This window comes from Callithrix jacchus, chromosome 5 (assembly GCF_049354715.1).
Source record: "Callithrix jacchus isolate 240 chromosome 5, calJac240_pri, whole genome shotgun sequence".
Taxonomy (NCBI): domain Eukaryota; kingdom Metazoa; phylum Chordata; class Mammalia; order Primates; family Cebidae; genus Callithrix; species Callithrix jacchus.
This window is the reverse complement of record NC_133506.1, coordinates 59,448,784-59,461,575: the sequence shown is the minus strand read 5'-3', so window position 1 is coordinate 59,461,575 and position 12,792 is coordinate 59,448,784. Positions and strand designations below refer to the sequence as shown.

Below are 12,792 nucleotides of genomic sequence, written 5' to 3'. Positions count from 1 at the left end.
CTCGTGTCTCAGCCTCCCAAGTAGCTGGAATTACAGGCATGCACCACCACACCCAGCTAATTTTTATAGTTTTAGTAGAGACAGGGTTTCTCCATGTTGGTCAGGCTGATCTCCCGAACTCCCGACCTCAGGTGATCCGCCCGCCTTGGCCTTGCAAAATGCTGGGATTACAAGCATAAGCCACCATACCCAGTCCAATTTTTTCTGTTTTTGATAGTGACAGGGTTCCTCTATGTAGGCCAGGCTGGTCTCAAACTCCTGACCTCAGGTGATCCACTCACCCTCAGCCTCCCAGAATGCTGGGATTACAAGCATGAGCCACCATGCCTGACGACATAGCCTGCAACTTTAATTAATCTGTCAGCTCCAATAGTCTTCTGGTGGAGTCTTTAGGGTTTTCCAAATATAAGATCATATCATCTGCAAACAAGAATAATTCAACTTCTTCTTTTCCAATCTGGATGCTCTTTATTATCTCTCATCTGACTGTGCTAGATAGGACTTTCACTACCATGTTGAATAACAGTGGTCAAAGTGGACATCCTTGTGTGTTCCAGATCTTAGAGAAATGGCTTTCAGTTTTTCCCCATTCAGTATGATACTAGCTATGGGCCTATCACATGTGGCTTTTTTTCTTTTTTTTTTTTTGTGACACAGTCTTACTCTGTTGCCCAGGCTGGCATGTAGTGGTGTGATCTTGGCTCATTGCAACCTCCACCTCCCGAGTAGCTGAAATTATAGACCTGTATTGCCACATCCAGCTAATTTTTGGATTTTTAGTAGAGACAGGCTGGTATCGAACTCCTGACCTCAAATGATCTGCCTGCCTGGGCTTCCCAAAGTGCTGGGACTACAGGCGTGTGAGCCATGGCATCCGGCTGTATGTGGCTTTTATTGTGTTGAGGTATGTTCCTTTTTTTTTTTTTTTTTTTGAGACAGGACCTCTCTCTGATGTCCAGGTTGAAGTGTGGTGGTACAATCTCAGCTCACTGCAACTTCTGCCTCCTGGGCTCAAGCAATCCTCCTACCTCAGCCTCCTGAGTAGCTAGGACTATAGGTGTATGCCACAAAGCCTGGCTAATTTTTGTATTTTTTTGTAGAGACAGGGTACTACCCTCTTGCCTAGGCTGATCTCAAATTCCTGGTATCAAGCAATCCTCCCGCCTCAGCCTCCCAAAGTGCTGGGATTACAGGTAAGAGCCACTGCGCCCAGCCAATGAATGGTCTTTCTAATGTGTTGTCACATACAGTTTGCTGTCTTTTGTTGAGGATTTCTGCATTAACATTCATCAGGAATACTGACCTGTCGGTTTCTTTTTTCAACGTGTCTTTGTCCGGTTTTGGTATCAGGGTAATACTGGTTTTACAGAATAAATTTGGAAGTATTCTCGCCTCTATTTTTTGGACTAGTTTGAGTAGAATTGATACTAGTTCTTCTTCAAATAGTTGGTAAAATTCAGCAATGTAGCAATTAGATCCTGAAATTTTTCTCTGCTAGGACACTTTGTATTACAGCTTTGATCTCATTACTTACTACTGGTCTGTTCAGGTTTGGGATTTCTTCATGGTTCAATCTTATTACCTTGTATCTGTCAGCTGACATCTTTAATTTGTTTGAAAATTACTCAACACATAATAGATTATAATCAACAGTCAGTATGCCCTTTTCAAAGATGGTAACACGGATGTATAGTAAAAGCAATCCCCAGAATTCTTAAAGCTCTCCACTCCAGCCCCCAGGCCCTGAGGCTGTTCTGCAGCAGCCCAGTGCCTATCCAAACACTGCTACCACAGCACAAGACCCTTACGTGGCCTAAAAGCCGAGCAGAGACACATGTACTTTGCAACTTTTCTCCAAGTATAAAACAATTGCAAATGAAACTTTCTTTTTTTTTTGGAGACAGGGTCTTACTATGTCAACCAGGCTGGAATGCAGTGGTATGATCACGGCTCACTGCAGCCTTTACCTCCTGGGCTTAAACGGTCCTTGCACCTCAGCCATCCAAGCAGCTGGGTCTACAGGCACCATCTGGCTAATTTTTAAATTATTTGTAGAGATGAGGTCTCACTAATGTTGCCTACACTGGTCTCAAACCCCTGGGCTCAAGCTATCATCCTACCTCAGCCTCCCAAAGTGCTAGGATTACACATGCGAGACACTACACCTGGCCTCAAAAAAATTTTTTTTTTTTTTTTTGAGATGGAGTCTCACTCTGTCACTCAGGCTGCAGTGCAGTGACACAATCCTGGCTCACTGCAACCTCCACCTCCGGGGTTCAAGCAATTCTCCCACCTCAGCCTACCGAGTAGCTGGGATTATAGGCGTGCGTTACCACGTCCAGCTAATTTTTGTATTTTTATTAGAAACAGAGTTTCGTCATGTTGGCCAGGTTGGTCTCCGACTTCAGATCTGAAGTGATCCACCCACCTCAGATTCCCAAAGTGCTGGGATTACAGGTGTGAGCCACCACACCCAGCCAACTTTTTTTTTAAAGTTGGATAAATATTGTGAAAGGCAACAATTTCTTTTACCTTCTTTCTTTTCTTCTTTCATCCATCCTTTTATCCAGGGCTGCATAGATAGCATCTGCTTCCTCATCATCTTTTTCATAGGGCCCACTTGAGAAGAGGCTCCCGGCATAGCCATTAAACTGAGAACCAAACAACATGTGTAGAGAGGTGAGCTTTTCCTCCAATATCTCCCCACCAGCAGAAATGGAGACGATCTCTACTTATGAAATACTTGCTAAATTATTTCTTCAGCCAACAAAGCCAAATTGAGGGATGGTCTACAATGTAACTGGTAACTACTCTTCTGGTATCAAGGGCATGAAAGACAGAGGAGCCACTCCAACTGGAAGGGACCAAGGAAACACGACAAAATGCAGTAAGAGATCCTGGACTGAGCCCTAAGCCAGAAAACAGACTTTCACAAAAAAACACGAAATTCAAATACAACAGAGAGATTAGCTAATAGTACTGTGTCATCGTAACCCCTTGGTTTCAATAACTGTGCTAAGGTCATGTAAGACGGGAAGAAGCTTGGTGAAAGATACACAGAAACCTTTTTTTTTTCTTCTGAGAGGGAGTCTCACTCTGTGGCTAGGATGGAGTGCAATGGTGTGATCTCTGTTCACTGCAACCTCTGACTTCCTTGTTCAAGCGATTCTCCTGCCTCAGCCTCCCAAGTAGCTGGGCTTACAGGCACGTGCCATCATGACCAACTAATTTTTGTATTTTTAGTAGAAACAGGGTTTCACCATGTTGGCCAGGATAGTCACGATCTCCTGATCCTGTAATCCGCCCACCTCGGCTTTCCAAAGTGCTGGGATTACAGATGTGAGCCACCATGCCTGGCCAACTTTTTTCAACTTTTTTTTGGCACTACTGTTGCAAGTTCCTGCAAATTTAAAATTATTTCAAAACTAAAATTATTTTTAAAAATTTTCCTCAGAGGAAAAATGTGATCTGTTAGAAGACAGTTAATCGGTATTCAGTCAGCTGAGGTTTTCCTTTAGATGTCTTTTTAGAGGGCAACCACTAACGCTAAAAAAACCAAATACTTTCGGTTTTTATGATAAAAGACTGACCAATACAAAATACCAGGGCAGTGGTCCTCATATCTGCAAGAACATCTCTCTGAAGAGATAAAAAGTGCACATTCCTCCGTATTTTTCCTGCTCCCTCTCACTCTGCTAAAGATGTCCCGTGAATAGCTGAAATTTTAAATGCATGAGCCACTCCACTGGTTAGGGAGCTGGTCAGCTGCTCCCAGAGACTGGCTGGAGGAGCCACAGAAGCCCAACACATCCCACCTCGTCGTAATTGGTGTCATTTAGGTCCTCATCATCATCATCAGCAGCCTGGTTTTTCTTCATCTGGTCCCCAACGGTTCTCTTTCCTGGGGGCGCATGACGATCATCCACAGGATCATTTGCATCACGGGCGGGCCCAATGTCTGACCGTGTGGTGAAGCCGGTGGCACTGCAGGAGACCCCCAAGACACCCAGTATCTGAATGCGCCTGTTCCCAGGCTCTTCTCCACCCCTGGTCATCACTTAATATCACCTCTATTTCTAACACCTCTGGGAAATCTCCAAAGATCCTGGTGACAATGAACTGCAGTCTCAAATACCACCGATCTCTACTTACCCGAAGGTTTCAACTCACCCTGATGACGTTTCCAAGGCAATCCCTCCACCCAAAGGCTTTGATCATCTCCCCCTCCACATCCAGCCAGGCCCTTAAACCCAACTTGGCCCAAACTGAGCTCCTCTTCTGGGCCCACCTTACAGCTTGCTCAGGGGTGTTTCAGCGTGCTGACCCACATGCCATGGGTGTGGGTCCATGACACAATATTTGCCTCCCTTTCCCACTCTCTCCATCCTGTCTGCCACTAAGTACTAATGAATCCACCTCCAAAATCTCTCCTCCCCAGACTATGACTCCCACCACAGCTGGAAACCAAGTTAGCCCTCCCTGCCTCTAGCCTTCCTCTACTTCAACCCATCTTCTGCAAGATGATTCTTCCCAAAACACAGCTCTGATTGAAAACTTCTGAAGGGTCACGGTCTTTCCGACGTCTCCAGGAGCTCTAGCCTGTGGCTCAAGGCCACTCCAACCTCCTAAGCTCTGTTCTACTGGCTGCACATCCTATTCACACTGGACTCCCCTGTTCCCCGGGCTTCCTCCTGGCCTCACTTTTTTCCTTTCTTTTTTTTTTTTTTTTGAGACAGAGTTTTCGCTCTTGTTACCCAGGCTGGAGTGCAATGGCGCGATCTCGGCTCACCGCAACCTCCGCCTCCTGGGTTCAGGCAATTCTCCTGCCTCAGCCTCCTGAGTAGCTGGGATTACAGGCACGCGCCACCATGCCCAGCTAATTTTTTGTATTTTTAGTAGAAACGGGGTTTCACCATGTTGACCAGGATGGTCTCGATCTCTTGATCTCACGATCCACCTGCCTCGGCCTCCCAAAGTGCTGGGATTACAGGCGTGAGCCACCGTGTCCGGCGGCCTCACTTTTTTCTAACTCTCCACACACACAATGGCAGTTTCTCTTCTATCGCTACCATATTTCGGCAGCCCTAAGTCCAGCTCTCCTACTAAACTTGGCCCCAACGACACCCTCCATTAAGCACTGGGTTCTAAATCTGATCCTCCTTACGTACTGATTTATGGTAACACCAAACCCTCCATGAGCTTCGGGTCCTCTGAAGGCGCAGTCAATATCCGAGTCTTGTGTGTGCCCCACAGATTCTAGTATATCACCACCAAGAAAAACCCAGTAGTTTTCCTCATCAAATGAATGATCAGATAGGATAGCAATGACTGCTCACTTATCCGACCCAGGCACGCTTAAGGCGCGGCGAGGGGGGTGTCAGCCTGACCTGGGAAGGCGGCCGCGTTTCCACTACTCCTCACTGCAGGCTGCACACAGCATCATCTTACACTGGGGCTGACAGCCAGGGCGTCACAACCATGCAGCAGGCAGGCTGCATACACACGTCTGTCCTGACCCAAAGCCCGCGGCTTCCTGCAGGGATTAAGCCGATCCCCCGAGTGTCTTTCAGACCGCGCAGCCAAAGACCCCCGCCCCCAAACACCTGCACTGCGCTCCGCCAGCCGGGTCGCCGCCCCACGTCTTGCCCCAGGCCTCACCCCCGGCCCAGCCCCGGCACGTAGCCGAGCGGCGCGGGCATCCCCAGGAACGGCTTCTTCTTCTTGTTCATGGCGGCGACGATGACCAAGGCTAGGAAGGAATGAAGCCGCGGAAGAGAGAAAGACGCAGACACTCCGAGCTCCGACGTCCGAGGCGCTCGGTAGGAGGAGGTCGCGGTTGGCGCGTCACTGGCGCCCCGGAAGCAGAGCGCTCGGTCCGCACAAAGCCCGCCCACTTTTGACTCCCCGGGCGGAAGCCCCGACGCGCTCCTGACGACTTCCGGCCGCGGCTAGGGGGCGGGGACATGGCAGGCGCGTGAGCTGGAGCGCCTCCTCGTGGCGGGGCAGGAGGAACGAGGCCGAGCTTGCACTGGGACCCTAACGGGCTCCGGGGACGGCCCCAAAAGCTGAGCCTCGGGCATCGCTGCTTCCCCAGTGCTCTGATGCATTCCCAAGGAGACCTGTCTGCCAGTAGGGCCCTCGGCCCCCTCCCTCTGAACCAGCCCAGCTTCCCGCCCTCGCCCTTGGCGGGCCCTGATCACTTTCGAGTGGAGCGCACCCCGTGCAGTTGTGTAGAGCTTGTGCGTACTGGTTATGGGCACACCTGTCTGTGGGCACACCTGCCTGTGGGCGTCCTGTGCGCACGCTGCTGCCCTATGCTTTTACGTAGGGGCACCCCCGCAACATTGTGCTTTTAGCATTCACATTTTTGGGCTCCCATTCAGGCATCTGTGCCTCCAGCGGGATTAGAGACCCCACCCACGGCCCCCAATATGCCTTGGACATTCTGGTGAGGGCCGCATTCTCAGCTCCCGGAGAGCTAACTGACGAAATCACCACAGCGGACCTGTCAGGAACACGTCAGTACATAAACATGGCTGTCAAGCATGTGGGTGAATTCTGTGTGTGTGAATTAGTGGGGTGTGTGCACATTGAGGTCACGTGTGCTCGTTTTGGGTACACGTGCATGACTCTACTCTGTGCACGCATTTCTGCTCCTTCTGCTGTAAGACATCCTCCAGATCCCCTGCATACACCCAGGGAGAGCACCTAGGCTCCTGGGCAGAGCAAGCCAATCACAGCCCAGCCCAGCATTTCTCACTGGAGTCCTGGAGCAAACACATCGCTCCAGCCTGCTACAGCCTCCTTGGAGTTCCTCTCTGTCCCATCTCCAGCCAAGCCCCTTTCAGTTACAGAGGACTGCACCGCCCCCCGGGCACTGAGCCAGGTTCTGGGGCTGCAGAGGGAAGGAAGAGTAACCCTAATGTTCACAGTGGGGTGGGCGGTAAGCAAGAGTCAAGCTGGTTTCCCCGGGAAGCGGGTGCCCATTCCAGGGAGAGTAAAGAGGCAGGAGGCCGAGGGCAGTATGTGGGAGGGGCTGATCTGCCCCTTCTCCTGGCTGTGGGTAGAAGGCCCCGCAAGATGCCCGTCAGCCCATCCCTACGCACGGAGGGGCCGGACCTCAGAGGACCCCAGCAGGTGCACGGGGCCTCTCCTCCCCGGAGCCGCGCCCGGGGCGCACGGACGCCCCTCGCCCTGGCGGATAGCCTTGGCGCACGCAGGCCCGCGCGCCGCCGACACACCTCGGAGCTCCCGGAGCGCGCCCGGCACACAGGGCTCGGCTGCAGGTGCCTCGCCGCGCAGACTCGCGGACCGCGGGGACCGGCTCGGGAGCGGGGCCGGCTGGGGCGGGGCGGGGCGGCGGCGCGCGTTCCCCGCCGGCCACACCGGCCGCCCTGCACTCGGCGAGGGGCGTGTGGGCGGGCCGGGCTCCCGCGGGCCCCATGTTCACCGAGCTGAGGTCCAAGCTGAGCCCCCCGCGAGGCCGCGCCGGGGCCGTGCGCGCGGACTTCGGGGAGCGCCGGGATGTGGACGGTGAGCAGGGCTGGACCGGGGCGCGGGGATTTCGCGGGCGGGGGTCTCGGGGACCCAGAGGCACGAGGGGGGTGCGGGACCCGGCGGGCTTGCAGCGGCGGCGGCCGTGGGTATTCGGAGGACGTCTCGGCCCAGCGGGGTCCCCATGGCCTTTGTCCTGCTTTGGGGGGCGGCCGGCCTCAGGCCCGGTCAGCGCCCCCTTGGCTTGGGATGAGCGGGTGACAAGCCGGGGCGCCTGTGTCCACGCCGGCACTGCGCTCGGCCACCTCTTCCTTCGCGCGGAGAAAACCCTCCCAGCCTTCGCCGTGGGGCTGAAAGGGGACGGAGGTCACAGCCGGCCTGGGTGCCCCCGCCCCCTCTCCTTCTGGAATCTTGGCGTTAGGGCGGGAGGGAGCCATGGGCCGCCGCGGGACAGACTGGACTCCCTCCCGGAATGCGGGCAGGAAATGGGCGGAGCCCGCTTGCCCGGAGCAGGTGCAGCGCAGGCGGAGGAGTCGGACGGGTTCCAGGGGCTGCCGCGCGCTCCTGCACTAGCCCAACCGCTGGAGGCCCCGCAAAGCCCGGAGACCACAGCGCATGTCCACTGGAAGGCGCGGGCTTAGAATAAGTCTTTTCCCACAGCACTAGAGGCTACCTCGGTGCGGTGGCCCACTGGCCACACCCTCTGCTGACCCTAGACCTCAAATTTGGGGTCACCCGGGGTCCGGTTCCTGAAAGTTGCAATAATTGGGGTGGAAGATGTTGTCTCAGAAGTCTTACAGAGGTGGGAGGACCAGGGAGTTGGATGTGGGTTTCCCCCGATATTCAGACCTCCTAAACACATCCCCACGCCCTGCCCTGGGTGTGGAGTGGGTGGCTGAGTGTGGGGCAGGGAGGGTACATGAGGGGAGGGCCCCAGCGTGGGAACCTCACCTGCCCTGCTGAGGGCCTGGGTGCTGTAAAGACAGCGGCAGGCCTGTGTCCACCTTCTGCCTCCCCACAGGCTCTGTTCACTTGCAGATACCATACAGAGCCTTCATTCATTCACAATGTTGTGGGGTGCCCCATGTAACAAGACCCAGATCAAAATGTCTGCCTCCCCCAGACTCAGGTCAGTAGTGCCCCTAGAGATGATGACAAAGTTCAGATGAGACACTTTAATGTAGTTACTGCAGGAAGAGGGAGCACAGGGCATCTCCATGGGTCTCCAAGCAATGGCTGTACCCCACATACCTATGCTTACCCACCCATGGCCAGTGGGTACCCACCATTCACACGGCCGGTGTTGTCCTGGGCCTGCCACTACTCTAGATGATGGGTCAGCCTGCTGGGTCCTGGCAGGGGTATGGGCACAAGCCACAGGGAGCCCAGGCAGCTTATGGCACCTGTGTGGGCCAACCTGGAGGTGCTGGGGAACAGCTGTGAACTGGGCTGGGTTTTCGGCAGGCCCTGTGGGCGGTGGCACAGCCAGAGAGCCCAGCATGTGTTTGGGGAGGGAACCCTGCTTGTGTGTTGGCCAAGAGTTCAGGCTGTCAGTGAGCCTTAGTGAGTTGGGCCCCAACACCAAATAGGGCTGTATGAACTGGGTGCCTTCGATGGTGATGGACAGGCAGCATCCTCAGCCAGGTTTCCCCAACACAGACAATATCCCCAGATTTGGGACCTTCCTCAAAGCAGGTCATGTGTGCACTTCTGGTCTGGTGTGATGTGTGCAAGGCTTGTGCGCCAGCCCAAGGCAAGGGTGAGGTCAGGGCTGTTCCAGGATAGCCCCTCTTGCCTGGCCATATGTCTTAGATTCCCTTCCCTAGTGGCACATCCTCCGATCTAAGCAGCATCCATCCTGCTTCCCCAGGGTGAGGGCTATGGACTTGCAAGAGGAAAGGTGTTTCCAGTTCTTCACCTTTTGTGCTGGGTAAGGTCCTCAGAACAGGACCTGCACACTTCCTTCTGCCTTCAGAGGCTTGGGAACCCCTCACTGGGGAAGGGATTTCCGAACTGGTGTAGGGGAGATAGGGCAGGGAGCTAGCTCTCAAGTGGAGGAAGCCTCTGCCCCTGCCCTTGACTGCCCTGACCAGGCACCCCCACACACAGCCACTGCCCACTTCAACTTCTGCCGGACACTCCTGGAGCACACGGTGTCAGCTGAGAGCATCCCCTGCCACTTGCCTCGGACACCTGGCACCAGCCTCACGTGGCATGACTCCCGAAGCCAGAGGGCGGCCAGCAGCAGGCCAATCAAGCTCCTGCAGCAGCCGGGCACAGAGACCCCCGAGGTACCCACCCACTCCACCCACCTCCGCCCCTGCCCTCCCTCTCCACCGCTCTCACTCTGCCTGCCACACCCCTCCCCTGCAGGGCCGGCTGTACTCTGACCACTATGGGCTGTACCACACGAGCCCCTCACTGGGCGGCCTGACCCGGCCTGTGGTCCTGTGGAGCCAGCAGGACGTGTGCAAGTGGCTCAAGAAGCACTGTCCCCACAACTACCTCGTCTACGTGGAAGCCTTCACACAGCACGCCATCACCGGTACATCAGGGCTGAGGGTGCTGTGGGAGGGGCTGAATGCCTCCGAGCGCCTCCTCCCCACACTCCTGGCCTTTCTCTTACTATTGTTTTTGTCTGTCTAGATCTTCCTCTGAGTCATCCTCCCCTCTGGTCTTCATCTTTGCAGAATCTTTTCTTCATACCTCTCTGCCTTTTTTTTTTTTTTTTTTTTTTTGAGATAGAGTCTTGCTGTGTCACCCAGGCTGGAGTGCAGTGGTGCAATCTTAGCTCACTGCAACCTCCAGCTCCTGGGTTCAAGCGATTCTCCTGCCTCAGCCTTCCAAGTAGCTGAGACTACAGGCACGTGCCACCACGCCCAGCTAATTTTTGTTATTTTAGTAGAGATGGGGTTTCACCATATTGGCCAGGATGGTCTCGATCTTCTGACCTTGTGATCCACCCACCTTGGCCTCCCAAAGTGCTGGGATTAGAGACATGAGCCACCGCGCCCCACCCTCTCTGCCTTTCTTTCTGTGTCTCTCCCCATCTCTCCGTGCTGTATCCATCTGCATTTCCTCTGCTCCATCTCTGCCTTTTGCTTCACCCTTTCCCTCTGCCTCTCTCCAAGTCTCTTTATCCGTTTCTCTGAATCTCTTTCCCCCTCTAAGTCCCTCTGTGCCCTGCCTCCCCTCTCTCTCCCTCTGAGTCTCTCTGTGCCCTGCCTCCCCTCTCTCTCCCTCTTTCTCTCTCAGTCCCTGCCTCTGCCTTGGCTCTGTTTGTTTGTTTGCTTGTTTCTGAGACGGAGTCTCACTCTGTCACCAGGCTGGAATGCAGTGGCAGGATCTCGACTCACTGCAACCTCTGCCTCCCAGGTTCAAGTGATTCTCCTGCCTCAGTTAATTAGTTGGGACTACAGGTGCATGCCACTAAGCCCAGCTAATTTTTGTATTTTTAGTAGAAATGGGGTTTCACCATGTTGTCCAGGCTGGTCTTGAACTCCTGACCTCAAGTGATCTGCCCACCTCGGCCTCCCACAGTGCTGGGATTACAGGTGTGAGCCACTGCGCCAGCCTTGCCCTAGCTCTTGATGCCTGTTGGCCTCCGCTCAGCCCCTCTTTCCTCTCCCCAGGCCGGGCACTGCTGCGGCTGAATGCGGAGAAGCTGCAGCGGATGGGGCTAGCCCAGGAGGCCCAGAGGCAGGAGGTGCTGCAGCAGGTTCTCCGCCTGCAGGTGCGTGAGGAGGGGCGGAGCCTGCAGCTGCTCAGCCAAGGTCAGTGTGAGGTGCCAGAGAGGCCTGGGGGCTGATGGAGAAGCTCCTCTGAGTGCCGGGTGGAATGACCTCAGGAGGGTGGCTGCAGACCCCAGTAAGGGCCATAATGCAGATGACACCAAAGACCCCACCCCTTCCTCACCCTCTTCCACCCCACAGCTTCCTTTGGAAAGATGTCCTAGCTGCTGCTGAGGCTTGAACCCCAGACCCCAGCACTGTGACTGGAGTCCAGGACTAGGGAGGAGGCAGAGCTGGCCCCATAGCCCCTCCTGGACCCTGCAAGATGGCCCGGTGGCCAGGCTGGCCCAATGGACGGACAACACCAGGATCACCAGCTCCAGGCGCCTCTGGTTAGACACTCCAGGCTGTGCCCTGGGGCTGGGTGGGCAGAGGGCTGCTTGAGCGTGGCCCCACCTCCTGGGACCTGAGCCCAAGCCCTCCCCTGGTGCTGCTGGCAACACGTGAGGCAGCTGCCTGGAGCCAGAGCCAGTTTCGATGTCCCCGCCAGACTCCCAGGGAGTCTGTTTATTTATGTTCCCTTCCCCATGTGATGTCTGTCCCCCATTGCCTGCTAAGCCACTTGTCTGCCCACCCCCAGCCCAGTTCTCAGCCATTCCCCAGCACCTCCAGGTGGGCCCACACAGGTGCCATGAGCTGCCTGGGCTCCCTGTGGCTTGTGCCCATGCCTCTGCCAGGGCCCAGCAGGCATCATCTAGAGTAGTGGCCATCAGCACCCACCCAAAGGGATCATGCCAAGCACTTTCATCATTATTGATGCATCCTCACCACACCCCTCTATTCATGAGAAGTGAAGCTGAGAAAGGCCCAGACTGACCAAGCGCCAGAGACAAAATATGGCACAATGAGGGCCCAGCCCTGTCTGGGTGGCTACACGCCTGGGGCCCAGGCTCAGCAGTGCTCCCTGCCCTGTCTTTGGGAAACTCTTGCTTTCACGCGTCTTCTCCACTCCCACCTTCAAGGAACTAGGGCCTTTCGTATGGGCCCTCCCATTCCCACTTTCCCAAGAAGGCCTGGATTCAGAGGGGAGGCCTTCCCAGGGCTGCTACCCCTAGACTTGCCCAGAGGCCCGAGCAGCCCCTCCCTGGGTGGTTTGGGGCTGGTGCTGCCTGGCAGGACAGTGAGGGCAGCCCGCTGCCCCCGCCCTCTTGCACCCCTGCCCTCTCCTGATACCCTCGGGGCTTCTGAAAATCTCAGGGACAGATGAGGCTGAGCCCCCAGCCAGCCTCCAGACTCGAGGCTGGTCACTGCGGGTCCCAGGTGGAATTTGACAACTGGCCTGACTGCTCCCATACCGTGAGCCCCCACCTCGCGGAAACCCTCATCCCTGTCCCATGTGGAACCCCGAGAGAGGATTCCGCCCACCATCAGCCGGCTCTCCGGTTCTGTTCCCCTCCCTCCTCCTCTGTCTTGCCCTGCCCCACGCACGCCTGTCTCGTCTTCCTTGTTTTATGCTCACTTTTTTATACCCTGACAAAAAAAAATCAAAAATAAAGCTGGTTCCCAA

The 12,792-nt window shown here is 55.1% G+C and overlaps 2 protein-coding genes across 5 annotated transcripts in view; one reads left to right on the top strand and one right to left on the bottom strand.

Moving 5' to 3' along the window:
• Positions 1-5,838, bottom strand: part of PRPF6 (pre-mRNA processing factor 6) — a 54,673-nt gene extending 48,835 nt beyond the window's left edge. The window contains exons 1-3 of one of the 2 annotated variants that reach the window (XM_078372186.1): positions 5,604-5,838; positions 3,816-3,984; positions 2,533-2,651 (exon numbers count right to left, since the gene is read on the bottom strand). In XM_078372186.1, the coding sequence (XP_078228312.1) occupies positions 2,533-2,651; positions 3,816-3,878 (182 nt within the window). In that variant the 5' untranslated portion in view covers positions 3,879-3,984; positions 5,604-5,838. The remainder of the gene's footprint in view (positions 1-2,532; positions 2,652-3,815; positions 3,985-5,603) is intronic. The other variant, XM_035302976.3, reaches the window with a different exon arrangement.
• A 1,462-nt stretch (positions 5,839-7,300) lies between these two features.
• On the top strand, positions 7,301-12,792 carry SAMD10 (sterile alpha motif domain containing 10). Of its 3 annotated transcripts, none has more exons than XM_054256939.2 (6): positions 7,301-7,533; positions 8,533-8,623; positions 9,604-9,785; positions 9,868-10,039; positions 11,127-11,267; positions 11,427-12,792. In XM_054256939.2, the coding sequence occupies exons 1-6, from the start codon at positions 7,525-7,527 to the stop codon at positions 11,447-11,449; spliced, it is 618 nt and encodes a 205-aa protein (XP_054112914.1). In that variant the 5' UTR covers positions 7,301-7,524; the 3' UTR covers positions 11,450-12,792. The 3 variants fall into 3 exon arrangements, with proteins under 3 accessions (XP_054112914.1, XP_035158869.1, XP_008994544.2); XM_035302978.3 differs by having other exon boundaries at positions 8,516-8,623; XM_008996296.5 differs by lacking the exon at positions 8,533-8,623.

Coding starts and splice junctions, on each gene's coding strand:
- SAMD10 (XM_035302978.3), top strand. CDS start 7,443: ATGTTCACCGAGCTGAGGTCCAAGCTGAGCCCCCCGCGAGGCCGCGCC. Junction 7,534..8,515: donor GGAGCGCCGGGATGTGGACG/GTGAGCAGGGCT, acceptor GCCTCCCCACAG/GCTCTGTTCACTTGCAGATA. Junction 11,268..11,426: donor CCTGCAGCTGCTCAGCCAAG/GTCAGTGTGAGG, acceptor TCCACCCCACAG/CTTCCTTTGGAAAGATGTCC.